This window comes from Geotrypetes seraphini, chromosome 4 (assembly GCF_902459505.1).
Source record: "Geotrypetes seraphini chromosome 4, aGeoSer1.1, whole genome shotgun sequence".
Classification (NCBI taxonomy): Eukaryota; Metazoa; Chordata; class Amphibia; order Gymnophiona; family Dermophiidae; genus Geotrypetes; species Geotrypetes seraphini.
Window position 1 is genome coordinate 257,767,923 of NC_047087.1, and position 26,063 is coordinate 257,793,985.

The 26,063-nt window shown below is 44.4% G+C and overlaps 1 protein-coding gene across 6 annotated transcripts in view; it reads left to right on the forward strand.

Moving 5' to 3' along the window:
* Positions 1-26,063, forward strand: part of RPP30 (ribonuclease P/MRP subunit p30) — a 63,025-nt gene that overhangs the window by 13,001 nt on the left and 23,961 nt on the right. For all 6 annotated transcript variants that reach the window (XR_004539177.1, XM_033941505.1, XM_033941506.1 and 3 more), the window contains exons 4-7: positions 6,812-6,886; positions 18,139-18,210; positions 21,345-21,434; positions 23,323-23,439. Coding sequence is in view for 5 of the 6 variants with exons in the window: in XM_033941505.1 (XP_033797396.1) it covers positions 6,812-6,886; positions 18,139-18,210; positions 21,345-21,434; positions 23,323-23,439 (354 nt within the window). In the remaining variant the exon portion in view is untranslated. The remainder of the gene's footprint in view (positions 1-6,811; positions 6,887-18,138; positions 18,211-21,344; positions 21,435-23,322; positions 23,440-26,063) is intronic.

Sequence of the window (26,063 nt, forward strand, 5' to 3'; positions counted from 1 at the left end):
TTGGTCTGGCACCCATCTTCTTCTCTCCGCTCCCCCCATAGTCTGGCATCTGTCTTCTTCCCTGCCAGCGTCTTCTCCCTACTCTCTCTTCCCCATTTCCTTTCAGCGTCCTTCTCCCCCCATCTTCCCGATGTCCTGTCAGCGTCCTTCTCCCCCCTCTGTCTTCCCCATGTCCTTTCAGCGTCCTTCTCCCTCTCTGTCTTCCCCATGGCCTTTCAGCGTCCTTCTCCACCCCCCCGTCTTCCCCATGTCCTTTCAGCGTCCTTCTCCACCCCTTTGTCTTCCCCATGTGCTTTCAGCATCCTTCTCCCCCCTCTGTCTTCAAGTGCTTTCAGAGTCCTCCCCCCCCTTCCCATGGCCTTTCAGCGTCCTTCTCCACCCCTTTGTATTCCCCATGTGCTTTCAGCGTCCTTCTCCCTCCTCTGTCTTCAAGTGCTTTCAGAGTCCTTCCCCCCCTCCTCCCGTCTTCCCCATGGCCTTTCAGCGTCCTTCTCCCCACTCCTTCTCTACCGCCCCGGGTGCAGCACAGCCGGCCAGGTTCCCTTACTTTTGTGGCACTTCCCCGACCGACTGACAACAGCCCCGGTCCGACAAACCTCCATGCCCTTAACTGCGAATCTAAATTACCTTATTACAGCTGCTGTAAGAAGATAATTTAGATTCGCGGCTACAGGGCAGGGAGGATTGTCGGACCGGGGCTGTTGTCGGTCGGTCGGGGAAGTGCCACAAAAGTAAGGGGACCTGGCCGGCTGTGCTGCAACCGGGGCAGGGTGTGGCGGGGCGGATCGCCCCCTCCCTTGGTAGCCACTCGAACCGCGAGGCTACTCTCCTCCTTACCTGCACTGCTTGCAGCACAGAGCCAAACGGAAGTCTTCCTGACGTCAGCGCTGACGTCGGAGGGAGGGAGGGCTTTGTTTAAGCCCTCCCTCCCCTCCGACGTCAGCGCTGACGTCGGGAAGACTTCCGTTCGGCTCTGTGCTGCAAGCAGAGAAGGTAGGGAGAAGAAGAGCCGCGCAACTGAGTACATCCAGCCCCGCAGGAACCCCGCGACCCTCGGAGGCGTCCCCACGGGATCCCCGCGACCCTAGGGGGCGTCCCCACGGGATCCCCGCGACCCTAGGGGCGTCCCCACGGGATCCCCATGACCCAAAGGGGGAACCCGCGGGATGCCTGCGGGATTCCCGTCGTCCCCGTTCCCGTGCAGCTCTCTAATTCATGGCTCAGGACACTGCTGTTCTGGTGCTTCAGGTCAGGAGGGAAGTAGGTTTTTTACAATGGTTAATTAATATTTTAATCATTTTTCTTCAGCTCAGAACTGCTGCTGCTTGTAGTTCTTCGGGGCTTGAGGGAGGGAGGGGGGTTTGTGGCTCAGGACCACTGCTACTGGTGCTTAGGTGATCTTTTTTTTTTCACCAACAATTTTTTTGCCGGTTGGTTGAGAGTTTCAGTTAACTGAGACCCGGTTAACTGAGATTCTACTACTACTACTACTATTTATCACTTATATAGCACTGAAAGACGTATGTAGCACTGTACATTTTAACATTTAATAGACAGTCTCTGCTCAGAAGAGCTTACAATCTAACTTGGACAGACAGACTGGCATATAGGGTTGGATGCAGAACCCAAGGTGAGAGGAGTTAGGAGTTGAAAGCACTCTTGAAGAAGTGGGCTTTTAACTGGGCCTTGAACTCTGCCAGAGACGGAGCCTGCCATAGGGATTCAGGCAGCTTGTTCCAAGCATAGGGTGCAGCAAGGTAGAAGGGACAGAGTCTGGAGTTGGCAGAGGAAGAGACGGGCACAGATAGGAGGGACTTACCAGCTGAGCAGAGCTCACGGCAGGGTGGGGGGACATAGGCGGAGATAATTGAAGAGAGATAATGAGCAGCTGTGTGAGTGCATTTGTAGGTCAGTAAGAGGAGTTTGAATTGCATTCGGAAATGGATGGTTAGCCAGTGAATTGACTTTAGGAGAGAGGTAATGTGAGTATAGCGGTTCTCCCGGAATATGAGTCGTACAGTCGAATTCTGGATAGAATTTTACTGTAGTTCAATCTGTTAATGTATTTGTCTTATTACGGAATTAATAAAAAGTTCACAGAAATATCAACCAACATAAGAGTCCCCAACCACCAATCTTATAGAGGTATCAAGAAAAATGCATCTGCTTAGCAAGAGGCCTATGCTCTTATGGCCTCTTGTGACAACATCCAAGATCACAACTCCCCCTTACTATTTCCTCAAACCCTCCCATTTCACATACTTCCCTTCTTTTGAAACAGTATAATCCAAAAGTGACTATAAGTATGAAGTCCAAAATACAACATTATTACGTTAAGCCCATTAAGAATCAGATTCCATGTACAAAGTGATTATAAAAAAGGGATAATTATAGGAGGTGGAAAACACAGTGAGACCAAGAGAAAAAACACAATAGGGAGACGCATTTAGGCAAAGGTACATCAGTAATCAAGGTAGAAGTAGAGGGCAAGTAGCAAATGAAATGTGTTTAAAACCAGATAAAATTTCTTAAAATCAAGCAAAGTCATTAATTGAAAACAATCATCCATGAGTAGGAGAGGGGAAAGCCTGGAAAAAAAAGAAGTTTTAAGGGCACTTTTAAACTTCTGAAATAATGGTTCAAGTCTGATAGAGAGAGTTTGTTCCAAATTTTAGGGACTACTACACTGAAGCAAGTTCTAATACTATCTGGCTAAATATGTCATGGTGATAGAATGGTAAGAAGGTTCTGAGAAGATGAACAGAGACTCCTTGATGGGGAATAGTGAATTAGAAGGTTAGCTAGAAAAGAGGGAATGTTAGCATGAAGAACCTGATCAACAGTAGTAAGATATTTAAGGGGCCAGTGTTTAGATAAAAACAAAGGTGTTACATGATCATACCTCTTTTTACCAAGAATTAACTTAATTGCTATGATTTGGATTAGTCGCAATTGCTGAATATGAGTTAGTGAGAGAGACGATGATCTAGACGGAGCAATAGTTCCCAACCCTGTCCTAGAAGACCCCCAGGCCAGTCGGGTTTTCGGGTTAGCCCTAATAAATATGCATGAGAGAGATTTGTATATAATGGAAGTGACAGGCATGCAAATCTGCTCCGTGCATATTCATTAGGGCTATCCTGAAAACCCTCCAGGACAGGGTTGGGAACCATTGATCTAGAGAATTGCAATAGTCCATTTCACATCAGCCTGTCCAGTGGTTTATCTGTTAGGTCAGTGATATTTTCTTGATAGTCTTTTAAGGGCCACAACAGGTCAGATTTTCAGGTTCTCTTTAAGGGCCACAACAGGTCAGATTTTCAGGTTCTCTCAGATCAACATGCATGACTGAAAATCCAAATTATATGTAGCCCTCATGACCACAAATGAATACCACTGTGGTAGATGACAAAAAGTTAAAAGATTTTAGCAAATATTGTTTCATTTTATTTAAGGTGATATCTCACATGGGGTGCCTAATTTTTGGCTTTTTGAAAAATGATTAAAATATTAATTAACCATTGTAAATGGAGTAGACATGACTTGCCATGTTCAGTACACTTATTTTAGGCAAACTAGATTCTAGAGTCATGATGATGATGCAAAAAATGAGAATATTCATGCAGTATAAATAGAGAGACAAGTTAAGATTATATTTGCTTTGAGGTTCTAATGTTGGAAACCACTAGTTTTTTGCAGGTGGTGAATGAGGTCACTAATTATTCATTGAATGTTTTCTTGTAAAGCTTTTGCTATTTTTTTTAAAGTGTTCACTATCTTTTGCTTAGCTTTTAGACGAGCATCTATTTTATAATCATTCTCTTTGATTCTTCTCATTGATTTTTTTTTTATTGTTGAACAGCAAAGCATTTACTCTGCTTCCTTCAACTGCCTATTTATTACCAAAAGAAATTATGTGCCTAAACTAACTGATAAGTAACCCTTTCCAGACGAGCTATGATGAGATACTTGTAGCTGTACATTCTTCTGATTTCTCAAGCTATAACATTTCTGGAGGTTGCTAACACTTTAAAGCAAACTGAATTTCAGAGTGAACACACAAATGCAAGGGGTGTTCAATAATTTATCTACCTCAGTAGGAAAGAAAGAGGTTTTTTTTAAAAATGTGTTTTATTCTTCAACATAGTCCCTTGACGGCTCCATATACTTCATCCATTTTTCCTGCAATGACTTTTACCCCTTTGAAAAGACTTCTTTTGTTTGACCTTCAAATCAGGACATCATAACTTCCATGAAGTCTTAATCACTTGAAAACTGCTGTCCACTGAGAGATTTCTTCAAAACTCGGAACAGGAAATAATTCAAGGGAGCCAGGTCAGGAGTGTATGGTGGATGGTTAAGCTGCTGAAACCCAAGTTCTTGGCAGTCTGTGATTGTCGTGACATGTGTGCCAGCACATTGTTGTGAAGCATGCCTGCTGTGAGTTTTCCTCATCTTTTCTCCTTGATTGACTCCTGCAAAACGATCATTGTGTTGGCGTAATTCTCCCCTATTATAGTTGTCTTGTGTAGCATGAACTCAAGAAGCAAAAGTCCTTCATCATCCCAGAAGACAGTTGCCATGACTTTGCCTGCAAAATTTTATGTCTTGAACTTTTTTGGGGTGGGCGATAACTTGTGCTTCCACTGCATTGACTCCATTGACTCCATTTTGGACTCAGGATCTCTGTGATAGACCCAAGTTTCATCTCCAGTCACCAAAAGATGAAACAAATCCACTTGGTCTTCACGGAGCATCTCCAAGTTCTCCTGACAGCACTGGAGCCTCATGACCTTCTGACATGGTGTCAGCATTCTTGGAACCCTTCTTGCACTAACCTTGGACATGCCCAACCTTTCATGAATTATTTTCCAAAATTTTCCTGCCAAAATTCTAATTTCTTCAGCTATTCGGGAAATCCTAATTTGTCTGTTTGGCAAAGTTAAATCCTCAACTTTCTTGTGCATTTCTGTAGAAGTTGCTTCCATAGGCTGTCCAGTGTAAGGGTCATGTTCATTGTGCTCTCTACCCCACTTAAAATGCTTGCTCCCAAATTTTACTTTGTAGGATGATGGGGCAGACTCACCATAAACTGCAGTCATGTATTCATGGATCTCCTTTGGCTTTTTACCTTCTTTTCTGAGAAATTTTATCACTCCAAATCTAGCAATTTCTTACTTGATTCACACGAGGACTCTCCTGACATCCTATCTCTTGGAATGCTAGACTCACACTGAGCTGCAAGTGTGCATGAGTAACCTTGAGACATGTCACAACATGCACAGACTTGTTTCAACACACTTTCTACTTTCTTTCATACTCGGGTAAAAAGATTGTTGAACACCCCTCGTATCAAGCGAGAAATCCTATGGGAACAGTCAACAGTGGCAAATGATAGCCATTTGAAGGCTGGTAATATTGTCTACCTACCGATGTATGCTAAAGGCTAATTTAATTTTTTTGAATACAATTTACTGCTGATTTCTATCCTAGTGACACCATTTGTTGATTAAAAATTTAGGATTGCTGCAGGGAAACAGATACTTCTAGTGCAAAAGGCATATGAGTCTTGGAACAGTGAGTTATTCACCTCTACTCATGAGTTTGTGTAGAAGGTGTCATGTACGTTTTTCGGCTCTTCTCTGTGCTCTGCTCCTCAGTTTTCTCCTTCTACATGCAAGTTGAATGTGTCTTTCTCATCTGTGCTTTCGGTTTATTATATTCAGGCATTTTGGTCTCATTTTTAGAAGCTTATCGGTGCTACAGAGGTCCTCAAGTTCCCTGTGACAGTTCTGCCTGAATGAAGACACAGGGCAACCCTTTTTTCAGGGCATTACCTAGTCAGCCTGCAGTAACACGTTTGGTGGCTCGGGGACCGTTCCCCTGGTAGCAAAGCATGCTCCTGGTCATTACTGGACAGTGAGCACAGCCTGTTTAGCATCCATGTTGGTCCCGAGGACTTTATCGGTTGCCGGCTGTGTTCCTTCCCCCACCGAAGATGCATGAGGAACTGTGGGGGTCTGAGGTCTTGTAGTTTAGCACAGTCTGACTGGCAGCCCCAAGAAATAAACATCTGGAACTATTTACATCTGAGGCACTGTCTTCCCCATGTTTGAGCTGTTATTTCAGCTGAAGCAGGCACAGTACCAGCAGAACTGTGAGTACTGATTGTTGTAGTCTATGGTAGACATCAGAGGAGGGTCTTTAATTGCATTTGTAGGGTTTCTGGGGCTTGGATTTGGGTCACTTCCCTGCAAAAACCCCTTTCCATCATATTTTGAACTTTTAATTTAGTTCTCCTGGGCCATTTTTTGGCACCAAATTGCTGCCATGGTGACCTACTGTTATAATGGCTGTCAACAGCTTTGGTATGAACTGAGGACCAGAGCATAGTGTAGAGATGAGGAGGCGGAGCTGAAAAAAGTATATGACACCATCTACGCAAACTCATGAGTAAAGATGAATAACCTGGTTCAAGACTCATGTGCCTTTATGCTAGAAAGAAGATTGAGATAAGAACCTAATCTTCCCTTGTTGCACTGTATGAACACTTTTAACCAAATGGTGGTATAACAAAAATGGTTAGGGAAAGATTCTAAGCAGAAGGTGAATATTTGTAAACATTTCTGAATGAAAGGATATGCACGGATTTTTGTAACTTTCTAGGAGAAATATAAAAATGTTTGAGTACCTGAATATAAAAACCACTTAGACAATCTCCATTGATAAGCGGTATATAAGTAACGAATAAACTTGGAAAAACTAAAGTGTGTACATATTTCTTATTTTTGATAATTTATTTTACTTATAGGGGAAATCCAAACCAATTAAGGTTGTGACCAGATTAACACTTATAGTATCTGATCCTTCTCATTGCAATGTGTTGGTGAGTTTAATTTTGTTAGATTGTTAAAATCTTTTTTGTATTTGCTTTTGTTTTCCTCTATATAGTTCTACAAAATGGGTCATTGTTTCTTCAGTACTTATGGTAATATGTAGAAATAAATCAAAAATATAAAGGAAAAAAAAAACACCTTTTTTATTGGACTAAATTTAATGCAGTTTATGATTAGCTTTCGAAGGTAGCCCCTTCTTCCTCAGATCAAAAGTAAGCAAATGTGGCAAAATCAGTATATATAAGGGAAACACCTTTTCAGTCAGTATTTACAAATGCATACCTCTTTCATTGGTCTAGATTCTTGAAGTCAAATTACACTCAACATTAACCTGCTTTCAGTTTAAATTTCTTTTTCTAGTTTTATAAAAATTTATGTTAGGTGTACTAAAGGGATCCCCCCTGCCCTCAATTTTATGTTTATGGCATCAAAAATGCTTTGTATATCTTATTTAAGAGATATAATTATGTGACCTTTTTTGTGGGTGAGGGATGGGGAGTAATTAACTTGTAAAAGCTTGAAAAATATATGCAACCATTGCATCTGTATGCCTGAAAAATCCAAGTACATATAAGTCATAGATCACCATACAGTTTCTATATGGTTGTCAAAATGCAATGTTGATGACAAAGTCATGCTACAACCAAATGGGGAAAGCTTACTTGGCTCTGTGATGAAATTCTTCAATCTCTTAAACAATCACAGCTCTTATAAGGATATATATTTATAAATTAGTAAAAGTGCTCAGACCACCTACCCCTATGTTTAGTGATGACACCAAACTGTGGGTAGAATCGGGACCATCATAGCATTTTTATGGTCCCTGACCCAACCTTTAACTTTAATTATATTCACTTTATTCTAAAAAAAAATATAGTCACTTTTCTGTATATCAGCAGGTTGGGTGCTGAATTCACCGCAGCATTATCGTGCAAACGTGCAAATGTGTAAACTGTGCATTAAAGTGCTTTTCTACTAGCTAGATTGAGATTAGTGATGACCAAAAGAGAATAACGGTAAAGAGTGTTTTTAAAAATATCAAATAAATCGTTTAAATTATGTTTTAACAGTGCCCCCCTCCTGATGAAGAGCCGAAACTCGAGTCGGGGGGTCATGGAGTTTTACCAGAGCTGACATAGTAGTAGAAAAGTACTTTAATGCACAGTTTGCACGATAATGCTGCGATGAATACAGCACCCAACCTGCTGATATACAGATAAGTGACTATATTTTTTTAGAATAAAGTGAATATAATTAAAGTTAAAGGTTGGGTCAGGGACTGTAAAAATGCTATGATGGTCCTGATTCTACCCGCAGTTTGGTGTCATCACTAAACATAGGGGTAGGTGGTCTGAGCACTTTTACTAATTTATAAATATATATCCTTACAAGAGCTGTGATTGTTTAAGAGATTGGAGAATGACAAATCATGCCAATATGCAGTATCCCCTCAGAGTTGCTGTCCATGGTCCCTCTAAGGCAGTGTCTCGCAAACTTTTTCGAGCCGGGGCACACTAAACTTAGTGTCCCCGGCTTGAGACACCCGGAAGTGCGCTGGCATTGGTGTGATGACATCACGCGCATGCGTGATGTCAGCGCACTGACATCAGCGCATGTGCAAAGGCCCTTCAAACGGACCTTGTGCCGAGAGGAGAGAAGGACTGGCAGAGAGAAGAAGAGAAGAGCTGGCAAAAAGAGAGAAGAGCTGGAGAGAAGGGCCGGCGTAGAGAAGAAGTGCCGGCGTCGGGAGATTGCTTACAGGACGTGCCTCTCTTCGTGAGAAGCATATCCTGTAGACAGTCAGCTGGCACCAGCATCTCTCCTCTTTCCCAGTGTACCGCAGCACACCAGAAATTTCAGATGTGCCACGGCACACAGTTTGCGATACACTGATCTAAGGAGTGGCTTGGTGTGTGCTGATTTTTTTTTTCATGTGAGCAACAAATTCAAAAAAACAATTTTTTATCCCATTATTACCATTGCATTTCTATATATAGCACAAAAAAAAATCACACATTGTAATCAATTTAGTTCATTTTTATAGTTTTAATTTTGTTTGAAAGTCGGTTCAGGTCAGTATTTTTGTGAGCAACCATGTAAAATGTATGAGCGATTGCTCACGTGCTCTGCTTAGAACAGTATCCCACAAACTTTATGATTGTGGCTCGAGGCATCCAGAAGTATGCGGACGTCAACGAAATGACATCATACGTATGCAAGACATCATCACATCAACATCCACGCATGCGCAAACACCCTCCAGATGGGCCCTGATTCGCCAGTGGGGGATGCCGTCAGGAAGTACACACGGAGAGGAGAGGCATTGGTGCTGACTGATTGCCTATAGGATGTGTCTCTTGCGGCGAGAGGCACGTCCTGTAGGCAGTTAGCCAATGCCTCTCCTCTTCTCCCCCCCCCCCCCCCAGCATTTCATGGCACACCTGAAATCTCAGGAGGCACACTAGTGTGCTACCACACACAGTTTGTATACACTGGCATAGAGGAAACATAGGTTACAGTGTGTTCAACTACTAGAAGTCTTCTCACCTAAGGCCCTCTTTTATCAAGCCACGTTAGGGTTTTTTTTATCGCCAGCCACTGCAGTAAAAGCTTTGACATTCATAGGGATTCTACGAATGTCTGAGCTTTTACCATAGCGGCCGGCGATAAAAAGCCCTGACACGGTTTGTCAAAAAGGGCCTAAATTTTAATTGTGAAACTGTTATTTTGAGTTATAAGGTATACATGGACTTATATAGATATTTAAAAGTATATATCTTTCTAGTCATTTAATAAGCTTGCCTAGAACATTTTTGAGATAATACACTTGGGCAGCTTGGTTAGGCCTGGGACACATATGCAAATGAGACTATAAAAAAATTCAAGCAAATTGCTCAAATTCAAGCACCACTCCTACCAGGAAAGTCACCAACAGCTCCAGAACTGCCAGAAAAGTTTGCATGGTAAGAGGTTCCTTGCACCATGTTACACGGCGTGCTCATTTTAATACTAATAAGCTCCTTATAATGCATTTGCATAGGATTCTCAGTGGCTGCTACTGCGATTGGTTAAAGCCCCTGAGAACCCTTTTGTGCATCGGAGGCCAAGCTAACTTGCAAGAAAGACTGGGGGCCTGAGTCAGCAGCTTTGGTGATAGTGTTTCCTAGCTATACTTCAGTTGCAGAAGTATTTGCACCTGTTGAAAGAAAAGACAAAGAAAGGCCTATCAAAATCCCTAACTTTTTCCCTCAGCTGTCCTGTAGGCTAAAAGTAGCAGCTGTCATATTTTAGGTGAGATCTAACCTTCAGAAGTTAGGGAACTTCAAAAGAGATTACTTAGGTCACCTGTCCTTTTGAAATGGAGGTTAAAAAAAAGATTAATTTTCTTTTTAAGGAGCATCAGTTTTCCCAGCAATATAAAATTTGAATTTAAGTAAACACTTTCCTAAAATAAACAAATCAGGCAAAGCACTTGTTGCAAAAAAACAAAACCTCAAAAAATCTACCTCAGTCTACAATGTCCTCCTCTTAATTGGCTGGAGAAGCTATAAATCAAAGATCAACCATGGGGTGGGAGGGAATTAAACATTAAACAGAGACTTTCCTCAATTGGTAACTGCGCTCTAAACTGATATTCTAAGCTCTAAAATGCAACCTAAAATATTAAGCTAGACTCTAAAACACTATTTCTAATGCAATTTTGGACAGACGGGTAATGTCCCCATGCTCGTGAGCCATGTGGAAGGCATCATCTCCAGCTCTGCTGTCCCTTTGGTTTTTCCTTTTGCTTACGAGCCAGAAGGAGTCTTTCTGATCTGTTCTGTATATTTCTTCAGTTTTTTTCATTTTTTAATCGAATTTTCGATGGCTTTCAGAACTTAGAGCTCCCCTCATCAAGGGTTCAGCTCTGCCTGCGTGAAGAGAAGCAGACTGAGGTCTGCTGATAGGTCAATCCCTTTGTAGTACCTGTTAGCCAGCCTGCAGAAATCTTTTGGAGCTCGGGGTCCATTCCCCTTGTAGCATTGCTCATTACTGTGTCACAGGGGCTTGAGCGCAGGCTGTTAGGCACCGGTAGGGGGTTCTGCAGGGTGTCGGCTGTGATTTGCCTCCCCCCCTTTCAGGTCCGCGGGAGTTCGAGGCTCAGTCAGACACTGGTCCGACTGGCAGCCCGAAGATTTAGATTTGGAGGAGCAGTCCATTTGAGGCAGTGATATCTTCTCCCAGACCCAGCTACTTTTGGACCTGAGGTAGGCTGCAGCACATTTCTAGCACAGGTCACAGTGAGTAAGGCTTTTACAGCCTATGAGGAAAATTTTTTTTGGTGGGGAGGGGAGGGTGTGACTAAAACTTTTATGGTTTCTGCCCCTTCTCTTTTAAATAAAGCGCACAGAAGTGGGAAGGCAGCAAAACCCAAGAGACGCAAGCTGGAGTCATCTAAAGGGGACTCCATGCTGCCTTATACTACTTTTTGTCTAGAATTTATCAATCTGATGTGGAGAGCTTTTCTGGATGGATGAGACCCCTCAGGAGGTCTGGCAGCACACCGGGAGGTGCGCAAAGGGGCTTGTTCTCCCAGGTCACATCTACCTTAGTGTCAGAGCCTGACCAAAATCCGGTGGTCCTTTCTGAGTGAGACTAGATGAGATGAAAGGTCTATTTGTATGGCTTTACTGTCGGAGTGAACCATCCTCGTCAGGAGATGCAGGATCATAGGCTGGTGCAAGTGCGCAAGATACCGTAGTGGCCCTCAATCAAGAGAATCCACCCCCCCCCCCCCACTGGCTGTTTAGACCCTCAGCTCTGATTGAAATTATTGTGGACGCTTTGTGGGAGTTAAACTTGAACTCCAGCAAATCTCCCCTTCTTCCTGTTCTTTAATGAGTAGAGTGAGAGCCCAGTCTTCCTCGTTCTCCTGGCATCCTGACAGCAATATATTTGTCATGGAGCATTGGGATGCTCCTGAAGGATCCCTTAAAAGTAGGCAAGACTGTGGCTCGGATGTACGTAGACTACAAGATTATTTGTCAGTTGACAATTTTAAGACCATTAGTGCATTGTTGACCCCAGTATTTGATTATTATAATGTGCTATATCTTGGATTACTGAAGTGTGTGGTCCAGGCTCTACAGATTGCTCTGAACTCTGCTGCACATATTATCGTTCGAGCGTCAAAATTTGACCATGTCACCCCAATTTTACGGGATCTGCACTGGCTGCCTATTAGTGCGCGTATTCAATTTAAGGTTCTGTGCTTAATCTTTAAGCTTGTGCATGAGAATGGCCCATCGGTTGTGAAATCTTTACTGCACTTCTATTGACCATCACGAGTGTTAAGGTCAATGGACAGGATGTGCCATCTTTGAGTGTGGTGAAACTTTCTGGCCACTGCAAAACTCTATTGGCAGTACAGGAGCCAATGTTGTGGAATCGTTGTCCGTTGAGATATGGCAGGCGTCTGACGTTCTGCAGTACAGGAAAATGATTAAAACTAAGTTATTTGAGCAAAATTTTTTCTCATAATCTGGTTTTCAGTATTGTTTTTTTAAGCTTTGAACAAAGTTTGTAGAATTAATTTGTGTTGTAAATGATTACTATTATTTTGTAATGTTGTTTTTAGTTTAGTTTTATGTTTGTTATGTTTCTAATGATTTTATGTTGTAGGATTGGTAAATTATTTTATTATGTATGTAATGCTGTTACCTGCTTAGACTTGTAGGATATCCGGGTTATAAATTTTTAAATAAATAAATATCTTATAGCACAGAAATGTCGGCAGCTGTTTGCTCAGCCCAAGGTAGATTCTTTTGTAGCACAGGTAACCAAACGCATGTCCCTGCCAAGTGAGGGAGGCATGGTAGTAAAGGATATGCAGGATCACAGAGTGGTTGTGATTCTAAAAAGTCAATTTGCAGCACTAGCCTTGGGAATCAAGGTAGCTGCAGCAGTTTCCTTTGTCACAGACACCTGTCATACCAGGTTGCAGGGGTTTGAGCTGGTCGTTGAAGAGCTTTTGCCCCAGCTCCTATTAGCAGGAGTGGACTACGTAGCCAGTGCTCTCTATGACATCATCAGAGTCATGAGCAAAGTTTCTACTTATTCAATTTCAGCCCACAAAATGCCCTGGATCAGACAATGGGCTGAAGATTCCTCCACCAAGGTTACCCTCAGCAAACTTCACTTGCCCCTTGAAAAGGTAAGAAAGCACAATGATGCCAGGTCCTGAGCAGTTCCCCTGAAGATAGGGTGGAACGGTCTAGGAGTATGCAGAGGCCTGGACGCAGATCTCTTTAGACTGTTGAATGTTGGAGATTATTCAGAGCAGTTACAAGCTTGAGATTGCCCAGCCCCTAACGAATTGGTTTGTGGATTCTCCTGCAGGGCGTCCAGAGAAAGCAAGCCAGGTTGCAGCTACAGGTCATAGAGTTTGTACCATCTGAAGATTCAGGGTCAGGCAGATACTCCATAAACTTTGTCATGTCCAAGAAAGGCTCATGATTGGAGACCCATTATGGATCTTGCACATGTCAGTGCGGCATTGAAAGTGCCACACTTCCACAGGAAGACTGTTCCATTATAGTAGCTGTGGCACGGGGGAATTTTGTGCCTCACTGGATTTGACGGAGGCCTATCTGCCCATTCCCATCTTTCTTGAACACAGAAAGTTCCTGAGATTTCATGTCCTGGAAAACCATTACTAGTTCTCAGCTCTTCCCCTTAGGCTGGCGACAGCTCCTCGCACCTTTACTAAGATGATGGTGGTGGTAGTTGCCCATCTATGCATGATGGGCTTGCAGGTTCATCCATATCAGGCCAACTGGCTGATTAAAGTTCTGTGTTCCCTGAAGGAGAACAAGCAATGCCCACGTGTTTCAGGTCCTGTAGTGAATTTCAGAAAGATCCAACTGGTTCTGAACCAATCTCTGGAATACCTAAGAGTTTTCTTCAACACAGCAGAAGGTTGTGTCTGCCTTCCAGAGGCACACAGATAGAAGCTTTACACATAGATAATGAGCTTGTTAGCCAAACCAGCTCCATCCGCATGGCACTACCTCAAAGTTCTAGGCTTCATGGCAGCCATGAAAGATGTGGCCCTGGGCAAAGGCTCACATGGGTCCTCTCCAGAGCACATTTCTGTCGAGGTGGTCTCCTCAATTGGACCTCCTGCAGATGTCTTTGCTATGGATTCCAGAAGCCAGAGCCAATATGAGCTGGTGACTGTCCATAGACATTATCAAGGGGAGCGCCCCATAGAATTGCCTCATGGGTAATTGTGACAGCAGATGCCAATCTGTTTGGCTAAGAAGCTCACTGCAATGGACACCCGATCCAGGGGTGTTCAGCCTTCCAAAGGAAATGGTCAATCTACAGATTGGAACTTCGTGCCATTCGATTGGCATTGTAGAGTCTGGAGGGACAGGCAGTCTGTGTTTTCTCAGACATTGCTACTGCTGTGGTGTATGTCAATTGCCAGGGAGGCACCAAGAGTGTGCAGCTGAGTCTGAAGGCCCACTTTTCAGGTGGATGGAGTCTCATCTTCAGACTCTTTCAGTGACGCATGTAGTGGGAGTTGAAAATTCCCAGGACAATTTTCTCACCTGGCAGAATCTGGATCCAGGAGAATGGACGTTGTCTGCAGCAGCCTTCCTATCCGTTGTTCGGTGCTGGGGTCACCCAACATTCGATCCTATGTCAACAGCAAGAAACAAGAAGACATACCAATTCTTCTTCTGAAGATTTGAGTCCGGAAGTGCAGGTCTAGACACTCATGGAACCTTAACGTGGTTTTGCAAGGCCTCTGTCGGGCTCCTTATGAGCTGCTGAAGGAAGCATCCTTGATGGATCTGACACTCAAGATGGTTTTTCTTGTGGCTATTACCTTAGAGAGGAGAGTCTCGGAGCTTCAGGCTGTTTCTTGCAGAGAACCTTTCCTCAAGTTCACAGAGGCTGGAGTTTCTTTGCACACAATTTAGTCCTTTTTGTCAAAGATTGTTTTGTTTTTCTATGTCAGTCAAGAAGTCAGATTGCCGGTAACCTTGGTGTTCCAGTCCAAGGTTCTAAGGAGATGGACCGGGTTCTGAAAATGTTGGATGTGAGCAGAGTGCTGCTCCGATATCTGGAGGTCACCAACGAGTTCAGGCTATTTGACCATCTTTTTGTGCTTACTACCGTACCGGAACCTGAGAAAATCTTCAATGGAAGAAAAACAATTGACAATAGAAGTAAGCCTCGAGGATGTCCTACAGCAGGTAGATAGATTGAAAAAAGACAAATCCCCGGGCCCAGATGGAATCCACCCAAGGGTATTAAAAGAACTGAAAAACGAAATAGCAGAATTACTCCAATTAGTTTGCAACTTATCCTTGAAAACATGGGAGATCCCAGAGGACTGGAGAGTAGCAAATTTTACACCTATCTTCAAAAAAGGATCAAGAGGGGACCCGGGAAACTACAGACTGGTAAGTCTGACTTCGGTCCCTGGCAAGATGGTGGAAGCACTGATAAAAAACAGCATCAGTGAGCACATAGACGGAAATAGGCTACTGAAAACGACCCAACACAGCTTCTGCAAAGGAAGGTCGTGTCAAACGAACTTACTGCACTTCTTTGAAGGGATAAACAGACAGATGGACAGAGGAGATTCCATAGACATCATTTATCTGGACTTCCAAAAAGCCTTTGACAAGGTACCCTACGAGCGGCTTCTTAGGAAGCTGTGGAACCACAGGGTGGAAGGCGACGTGCACAGATGGGTTAAGCACTGGTTGGCAGGCAGGAAGCAGAGGGTGGGAGTGAAGGGCCACTACTCAGACTGGAGAGAGGTCACAAGCGGTGTTCCGCAGGGGTCAGTACTCGGACCGCTGCTGTTCAATGTATTTATTAATGACCTAGAAAAAGGGACAAAGTGTGAAGTTATAAAATTTGCGGATGACACCAAACTCTGTAGCAGGGTAGGAACAGTAGAGGACTGCGAAGAATTACAAAGGGATCTGAACAAGCTGGAGGAGTGGGCCAATAAATGGCAGATGAGCTTCAATGTGGAGAAATGCAAGGTCATGCATGTGGGGGAAAAGAACCCGAGGTTCTGCTACAATATGGGGGGGTTGGTACTGGGGAAGAGCAACCTTGAAAGGGACTTGGGAGTGCTGGTGGACACCACAATGAAACCATCAGCACAATGCACAGCAGCGTCAAGGAAAGCAAACAGAATGTTGGGTATCATCAAGAAGGGTATTATGACCAGAACGAAGGAAGTTATCCTGCCGCTGTATCGAGCGATGGTGCGACCGCATCTGGAGTACTGTGTTCAGTACTGGTCGCCATACCTGAAGAAGGATATGGCGATATTTGAGAGGGTCCAGAGAAGAGCTACACGTATGATAAAGGGTATGGAAAACCTTTCATACACAGATAGGCTAGAGAAACTGGGGCTCTTCTCCCTGGAAAAGCAGAGACTCAGAGGAGACATGATAGAGATATATAAGATCATGAAGGGCATTGAGAATGTGGAGAGGGACAGATTCTTCAGCCTACAGGGAACTACAATAACAAGGGGGCACTCGTAGAAACTAAAAGGGGACAGGTTTAGAACCAATGCCAGGAAGTACTTCTTCACTCAGAGGGTGGTGGATACCTGGAATGCGCTTCCGGAGGGTGTGATAGGACAGAGTACTTTACAGGGTTTCAAAGAGAAATTGGATAAATTCTTGAAAGAAGAAGTTATTGAAAGATATAGACAGGGAAGATATAGGATGAAGAAGGGTACAGTTAGAAGGATATTGATAAGGTAGGAAAAAAAAAAAGGATTGAAGGGATAGAGGGGTACATATAGAAGACTACTACGCAGGTCCTAGACCTGATGGGCCGCTGTGCGATCGGACTACTGGGCACGATGGACCTCTCGTCTGACCCAGCAGAGGCACTTCTTATGTTCTTATATACTAGTTGGGCTAGACACAGTGTACCGGCTTCCAAGGCCACGGTCTCCAGATGGATCCAAAGGGTCATTTCATTAGCATATATTGCCTGTGAAAAACAGTCACCAGTCTCCGTAAAGGCACATTCCACTAGAAGCATGGCTTCTTCTGGGTGGTTTTTACAGAATGGATGTAGCAGGAAGGAAGGACTCCGCCTTTTGGTCCTCAGTGTTATGAGCCGGTGCGGTGGTCCCACCCTAGATTTCTGGGACTGTTTTCGTACAACCCTCTGTCCAGAATGACACACCTGTTGCACTAGAAAAAGAGATTAGGTTTTTACCTTGTTAATATCTTTCCTAGTAGTGTCATTCTGGAGCCCCACCCTGTTAGTTATCTCCTGCGCCTGTCTACTCTTTCATTCAGAACATTTCAGTCCAAACTGAAATTTGGATGTCAGTAAGACCTTAAGAATATAAAGAACAATAGTCTGTTGCTTCAACACATTTGAGTATTATTTGAGCTCCATAAATGTTTCTTTTTGGCATGATTGTTTCACTGTTTTGATTGTTCAGTGTTTAATATGTTTGTTATAATTTCAGAGTAGAACAAAGTTGTAGATTGGGAAGTTTCCCTGTACCCCTCTTTCACATCTGTTTCTTTACGGGACTATCTCACCTGCTTTGGTACAAACTGAAGGGGGCAGCATAGTGCTTTAGTGAAGGAAGAGGGATTCAAAAGCTGGAGTGGATTCCTTTTGCTCGACTTGCAATCATGGGTACATTACACATCCGTCCAAAATGACACACCTATCTACTAGAAACGATATTAGCAAGGTAACCTAACAGAGACTCCAAAGGCTATTCTGTTGTCTAAACTGACTTTGCTAAATAAAGTAGAGTATTTAAAAAAAAAAAAAAATAGAAAAGAAAATGAAATTACTTACGGGTATTTAACCCCAAGTTTAACTTTTCCCAACTTTGAATTCAATTTCCAGCAGGTAAGATATATATATGTGAAGTTTTCCTCCCCTTAGCACAAGGGTCTCAAAGTCCCTCCTTGAGGGCCGCAATCCAGTTGGGTTTTCAGGATTTCCCCAATGAATATGCATGAGATCTATGTACATGCATTGCTTTCAATGCATATTCATTGGGGAAATCCTGAAAACCCAACTGGATTGCTGCCCTCAAGGAGGGACTTTGAGATCCCTGCCTTAGCACCTGTTTGAGTACTTAAAATTAGGCAGCTCTTCATAAAATTATGTTTTCCATGTATGTTGTGATGCATTAAAGCTAGAATTTAATTTATTTTTAATGCTTTATTGATTACAGAGGTCAACATCTCCTCGAACCAAATTATACGACATAGTGGCAGTGTTTCCTAAGACAGAAAAACTCTTTCATGTAAGTAGTAATTTCAGAAAGTTAATGAAAGTATTGAATTGTAAATGTAAATAATGACTATTGATGTTTAAAAAGAAAATGACCTGTGATATTTAGATACTCTATGAAAGACTGGATTTTTTTTCCCTTGAATATGTCCAAATCATACAAAGATATTAAATTAGTCAAAGATTGGTAATGATGCAATTTTTGTTCTTTTTTCCTCCCTCCCTATAAATGCGCTGATATGCATACGAGTATACAGCTTTTGTAACATGGTTTAAACCCCATTTGTGTTTATGATCTGTTTTTTTGTTTTGTTTTTTTAATTCTCTGGCCCATACTGGGAGGTTGCTTCAGTTTCAAGGCCAGTAAAGCATGTACATGCGAGCAGAGAACCTTGTTATTAAGTAAATAGAATACCATAGCTTTTAATGAACTTCACAAGATGCATTATATGTGGAAAAATAATGCCAGCTTTGAGGTGGTATTACTTTTTCCTTCACAGAAGCATCTGTGCTCACTCCAGCAGTTGCCAAGCTCAGGCTGCCAGCCACAGAAAAAATAATATTTAGGAATTATTCAGAAATAAAGAGAATATCATAATGCATTATATAGCTTTATAGTATGATGAACCTGAAGCATTGTATCCATTTTGTTCACCCCAGCTCTGGAAAAAGTAGAGAGAGATGTAACAAAAACTATAGAGAATAGAACAGCTGTTTAATGACAGATTAAGTGGGTTTAGGGCCATTATATTTGGGGGAAGAGATGTTTGAATGTAGATATAAGAGAGGAAATCATGTGTGGTGGAATAGATGATTACTGTAAAGAACAGATATTCATCTTTTCAAATAAAACTAGGAGACACTTGACAGAACTGCCCTTTTTTAAATACAGAATGATTTTAAATGGGAAAATGTTTCTATGTTCTGTGGTTTCAAGTGCAGCATTCATGTACAGTCTGAGACAAAGAGCCTTTTTAGATACAGAATAGTGAAAATTTCTCCTCCTTGAATAAGGCTCAAGGCAGCAATGTCAAGCCCTGCATACATTTTTGACACACTGAGGTATTTCTCAAGCTTCTCACCTATTAATTGGCTTTGAAATTTTGTTCCAGTAATCCAGTAAAATATGTTTATGCAGAGACAGTTGCCAAAAATAGTTTAGTTGTGATTTTGATGTCTTATTTTAATACCATATTTATTTAAGAATGAGTTTTTAAAAAAAATAGTCAAAAGACTTGTACCCGTTCTACTCCACTGATTTTGTAAACTTCAATCATATCTCCCCTCAGCCGTCTCTTTTCCAAGCTGAAGAGCCCTAACCTTCTTAGTCTTTCCTCATACGAGAAGAGTTCCATCCCCTTTATCATCTTGGTCGTTCTTCTTTGAACCTTTTCCTGCGCCACTATATCTTTCTTGAGACAAGGAGACCAGAATTAAACGCAATACTCCAGATGAAGTTGATACTAGTGACCTGGATTGGCCACTGTGAGAACGGGCTACTGGGCTTGATGGACCATTGGTCTGACCCAGTAAGGCTATTCTTATGTTCTTATGACTTAGAGCGGCATTTTAGAAAAGACATGCAATTTGGAATTGAACCATTCTGATTTGGATGTCTCAAGTTCCATTAGGGACCAATCCACTGAGCCAGTACAAAAGCCCTCTTTGTGCATAAGTACTAGCCAGTTTGCTCCAAGTCATTTTGCTACAGAGGCTAAGCAGTTATTTAAAGTTAACAGTCTCATTTGCTTCTGTCCCTACCAGGACTATTAACTGACTATCATCTGCAAGACTATCATCCAAGATCTCTTCCCATCACCTTTTTCCTTTGCATCTTCCAACACTACCTACCTGGGGCTCTGGCAGTGGGGAATGGCGTTGCGGGTCTGGAGAAGGCCCAACATGCTAGACAGGCAGCTAATTCTGCCTGCCACCGGCTAAAGTGGTCATCCATGCTGTTTGCCAGCCACCGGGAGGAGGGGGGGAGAAGTCAGTGGCACATCTGGATTGCAATCAGCCCTGCTTTCGGTCCCGGTCCTAGTCCCGCTAAATCGGCTGGCAATGATGAAGCCAGACGCTGCAGGGGCCTTCCTTCTTGCCATTTTGCTATAGACTCTGACGGTCTCGATCCCACCCCTCAAAATCAGGAAGTAACTTCAGAGGGGGGTGGGATCGAGACCGGCAGAGCTTATGTTGACTTGGCAAGAAGGAAGGCCCCTGTGGCGTCTGGTAATTTATCACACTTTATTAACAACTCCCTTTAACCTTGCACTGCTGTCAAATTTTAAATTCACGTGGGCAGGATATGTTCTGTTCATTTCTCTGGGGTCACATAGCTTTCTCTCAGGCCTTGTTATCTGAAGACGGTATTGCCTGCCAGTACTAACAATTTCTGCCCAAAGAGGTTGTTGTTTAAGCAAATAATAAATATAGGGTAGCCACATCTAATGAATTAGATTCAGGAAATAAGAAAGATCATCAATTGAATTTGTATACAAGTTTAGAATTCTCTTCTACCAAATGTAGTGTTTTGACTTTTTCCAAAGCAAAACAAAGAGAATTCTAACCGGTCTGCAGTAAAAGGTGGACACAAAGAACAAAAAAAAAGACTGCAGAATGGAATGTACAAGGTTCAGGAATGTTTATTAAAAAACTAAAGAAAAAATGAAATAAAAAATTGTAATACAAAGAAGTGACTCTCTTATACATGGAGCACGGACCCAACACGGTCCGTGTTTCGGAGAAACACTCCTTCCTCACGAATTATATCATGAATTGAGAGTGGTTAAAATGTTTAAAATTTGTAAAACGAGGCAAGACTCCTTCCGGGCTAACACCAGTGTGAACACCGCAACCGAAAGTTCTTTGTGTTTTGACTTTTTGCTAGATCTTGTGACATACTCGGTGACTAACAGATATGGCTATGCATGTAGCATTTTATATAAAATCCAGGCATAATTTTTAGCTTTCATCTGAATTCCTTATTTTGCGAATGTCAGCATATATAGAAACTTTAAATATATTATGCAAATCAATATTCCAGCTTTCTTAGAAATCACCTCTAGATTTCGATACCTATCAAGAATATATGTAAATAGTAAGAATGTGGGATTAACGTAATCTGTCTCTCTGTTTTGTGATTTTTAGGCTGCATGCACCAGTTTAGATGTGGACCTCATATGTATCAATGTCACAGAAAAACAGCCTTTCTACTTTCGAAGGCCACCCATCAATGTGGTAAATCATGCAGTCTTGACAGTTTGTTTTTATTTATTTTTGAGGTAGGGTGGTTATGCAGCTTTTCCATTTGTTTTATTTTTCACCAGACCCTGAACCCTCTTGTATGTATGAGTATTAAAGAGTATTACGTTGGATGCATTTTGTTCATCATCTGGATGGCATGTTTGAATAAAATGATGTAGCTGTTGCTGGAACATGACTTGAGCATTAAAACACTAGTCCACTGTGGCTGGAAAGTTTTCAGTCCAGAACACATAGTTTTAAAATATATAATGTTGAGTAATATTGAGCTATGGCAGGGTATCAGGCAAGATAGAAATTTTATATTAATAAAGGTGCTTGGTTTAAGCTTTATGTAATATAGTACTCCTCTGATATTCATGGGGTTCCGTTCCAGGAACCCCCGTGAATCTTGAAAAACTGCGAATACGGTTTTTCATTGGAGAGACTAGAGAGAGCAGTGGGAGAAGCAGGAGAGAGCAGCCAGAGCACCGGCGAGTGAAGGAAATCACTCTCTGTATGCTCCGACCGCCTCCTCCTGCACTAAAGTCGGGCCTTACCAATCAGGAGCTACGTGTCAAACCAGCTCCTGATTGGTGAGGCCCGACTTTAGTACAGGAAGAGGCAGTTGGAACATACAGCGAGTGATTTCCTTCACTCGCCGGCGCTCCAGCTGCCCTCTCCTGCCTCTTTAGCTGTACTCTCCTGGTCGGTGGTTCGCGGTCAGAAAATACCACGAATGACTGGGACCGCGAATTTGCGGAGCAGCACTGTAGTCTGTTAGGTTTTCTTTTAGTTAGAATAATTATTTTTAAAATTAATAGAATACTGAATTGGTTCCTGAGGACTGTTCTATACTTTGGGTGATAAGTGAAATGATTGCTTTTCAGTAAAATTCAATAAAAATGTTATATAACAGTTACTGCAAAAAAACTGCTAATTTTATTTTCTTCCACTTTTTAATAGGCTGATGTAATAAATTGCAATAAGCTTAGTACAGTAGTTGTGGTTTAGTGCTGTTTTTTAAAGGGGGGGGGGCAAATGTTACTTTCCACTTGGCAAGTGATTTTAGCATACAAGCACAAGAAAATCTGCTATTCAGGAAATAGTGTACCACACTTATCGCAGCGCAATTAACATGAAAAATGCATGGTGATGAGCTGTGTGCAGATTTACTTCTGAGGCTCAAACTATGCTTAGTTTAACAAAGCTTTTTATTTCCTTAATAACACTGAATCTTTACGTAACCTACCACCAGTGACAATGAAAAATTGAGGGCTCCTTTTACTAAGGTGTGCTAGCGTTTTTAGCGCACGCACAAGATTAGCGCGCGCTAGCTGAAAAATTACCACCTGCTTAAAAGGAGGCGGTAGCGGCTAGCGCGCACGGCATTTTAGCGTGCGCTATTCCGCACATTAAGGCCCTAACACACCTTTGTAAAAGGAGCCCTAAAACTTTACTTTATCTTGGAAGGTAAACAAATCAGCCACAAAAGAGACATGAAGTCCTCCATGACTTGAGGCCCTTGGTCTATGACTCAAGGTTCTAGGAGACCCTGTCCTGGGACCTCAAACTGACTTTGGACCAGATAGTTCCAAATTCCCTACACACCAGACTGTTGGTATTTCTGTCAGTATTTTGAAACTAAGGTCCTCTTTTATAAAGCTGTGGTAGCAATACCCCTGAGACAAATGCACCAAAGCCCATTCAGGTCCTTTGGGCTTCTGTGCAGTTGCTGTGGGAGAATCGCTACTGCAGCTTTGTAAAAGTGGCCTTAAATAAGGGATGGGAACAATATCCGACCAGTAACCTTAATATGCAATGCCTGCCATAGGCACTTTTTATAGTTTATTTTGTAATTTTTATTTTTTTGTTTCATCTGCAGGCAATAGAAAGAGGTGTTTTCTTTGAACTAGTATACACTCCTGCAATCAAAGACTCCACAATGCGAAGATACACAATTTCAAATGCACTCAGTCTAATGCAAATATGTAAAGGAAAGGTAGGCTTTCGGAGTGTCTTAAAACTGGTCTTGGAATCTTAATGAGGAAATTTATGTTAAGAGCATCTAGGGCAGAGGTTCTCAACCCTGTCCGGGAGGGAACCCGCAGCCAGTCAGATTTTCAGGGTATCCCTAATGAATATGCATGAGAGAGATTTGCATAGATTGGAGGAGACAGGCATGCAAATATGTCTCTTGCATATTCATTAGGGGTGTCCTGAAAACCTGACTGGCTGGGAGTCCCCCAGAACAGGGTTGAGAACCCCTGATCTAGAGTGTATGAGTCTTATACAAGAAATGCGGAAAATATCCTGTGTGTCTTCTGAACTTGCAAGGGTATTATGAAAGCTGTCTTTTTCAAAGGTCATGCTTTCTCTTTTGGAGTACCGTATTTTCACGTAGATAACGCGCACCCGTGTAAAACACGCACACGGGTATAGCACACGAAAAACACAAATTTATATACAGAAATTTTTATATACCGTGCACACCCATATACCGCGCATGCTGCCCGACTCTCCTTTCGCCTGCCGCGACTCTCCTCTGGCCACCCCGACTCTCCTTTCGCCCGCCCCGACTCTCCTCTCCCCCTTGAAGTCCTGTCCCCACCCTGAAAGCCTGATCCCCCCCCACGTCCGATTCACCCCCCCCCCCGCAGGACCGCTCGCACCCCCACCCCGAAGGACCGCTCGCACGCACCCGCACCCCCACCCCGAAGGACCGCTCACACGCACTCCCACCCGCACCCCCACCCTGAAGGACCGCTCGCACCCCCACAGCCTCCCGACCCCCCCATCATGTAGAAGCTCCTACCGGTGTCCTGCTGCTTCCTCTTGGCGGTCCCGACTCCCCGACACCATCGGGGCAAGAGGGAGCTCAAGCCCTCTTGCCCCAGCCAACCGCGGCACCCCCGACACGATCGGGCAAGAGGGAGCTTAAGCCCTCTTGCCCCAGTCAACCGCGGCACCCCCGACACGATCGGGGCAAGAGGGAGCTCAAGCCCTCTTGCCCCAACCAACCCCGACTCCCCGACACGATCGGGGCAAAAGGGAGCCCAAGCCCTCTTGCCCCGCCGACTCCCCAACTCTCCGACAATATCGGGCCAGGAGGGAGCCCAAGTCCTCCTGGCCCTGGCGACCCCCCCCCCCGCTAGTTGTTCGGGCCAGGAGGGAGCCCAAACCCTCCTGGCCACGGCGACCTCCTACCCCCACCCCGCACTACATTACGGGCAGGAGGGATCCCAGGCCCTCCTGCCCTCGACGCAAACCCCCCTCCCCCCAACGACCGCCCCCCCCAGCCGACCCGCGACCCCCCTGGCCGACCCCCACGACACCCCCACCCCCCTTCCCCGTACCTTTGTGTAGTTGGCCGGACAGACGTGAGCCAAACCCGCCTGTCCGGCAGGCAGCCAACGACGGAATGAGGCCGGATTGGCCCATCCGTCCCAAAGCTCCGCCTACTGGTGGGGCCTAAGGCGCCTGGGCCAATCAGAATAGGCCCAGGAGCCTTAGGTCTCTCCTGGGGGCGGGACCTTGGGCACATGGTCGGGTTGGGCCCATGTGCCTCAGGCCCCGCCCCCAGGTGGGACCTAAGGCTCCCGGGCCTATTCTGATTGGCCCAGGTGCCTTAGGCCCCACCAGTAGGCGGAGCTTTGGGACGGATGGGCCAATTCAGCCTCATTCCGTCGTTGGCTGCCTGCCGGACAGGCGAGTTTGACTCCCGTCTGTCCGGCCAACTACACAAAGGTACGGGGAAGGGGAGTGGGGGTGTCGTGGGGGTCAGCCAGGGGGGTCGCGGGTCGGCTGGGGGGGCGGTCGGAGGTTCTTGGGGGGGGCGGTCGTTGGGGGGGAGGGGGGTTTGCGTCGAGGGCAGGAGGGCCTGGGATCCCTCCTGCCCGTAATGTAGTGCTGAGTGGGGGTAGGGGGGTCGCCGTGGCCAGGAGGGTTTGGGCTCCCTCCTGGCCCGAACAACTAGCGGGGGGGTCGCCAGGGCCAGGAGGACTTGGGCTCCCTCCTGGCCCGATATTGTCGGGAGTTGGGGAGTTGGCGGGGCAAGAGGGCTTGGGCTCCCTTTTGCCCCGATCGTGTCGGGGAGTCGGGGGGGCAAGAGGGCTTGAGCTCCCTCTTGCCCAGATCGTGTCGGGGGTGCCGCGGTTGGCTGGGGCAAGAGGGCTTGAGCTCTCTCTTGCCCCGATCGTGTCGGGTGTCGGGACCGCCAAGAGGAAGCAGCAGGACACCGATAGGAGCTTCTAAATGATGGGGGGGCGGGAGGCTGTGGGGGTGCGAGCGGTCCTTCAGGGTGGGGGGGCGGGTGCGAGTGGGAGTGCGTGCGAGCGGTCCTTCGGGGGGGGGGTGCGGGTGCATGCGAGCGGTCCTTCGGGGTGGGGGTGCGAGCGGTCCTGCGGGGGGGGGGGTGAATCAGACTTCGGGGGGGGGGAACTATGTAAAAAAAAATTTGTACAATGCGCTCACGCGTATAACATGCAAGGGTATGCGCGGTACGTAAAAACCACGTATAACGCGCGCGTTATATGCGAGAAAATACGGTAATGTTTTCAAGGGAAGATCGTTGAGAATAATATTCTTTGACTGTCCACTGAAAGGATGCTTTTGCCTGAAAAAAAT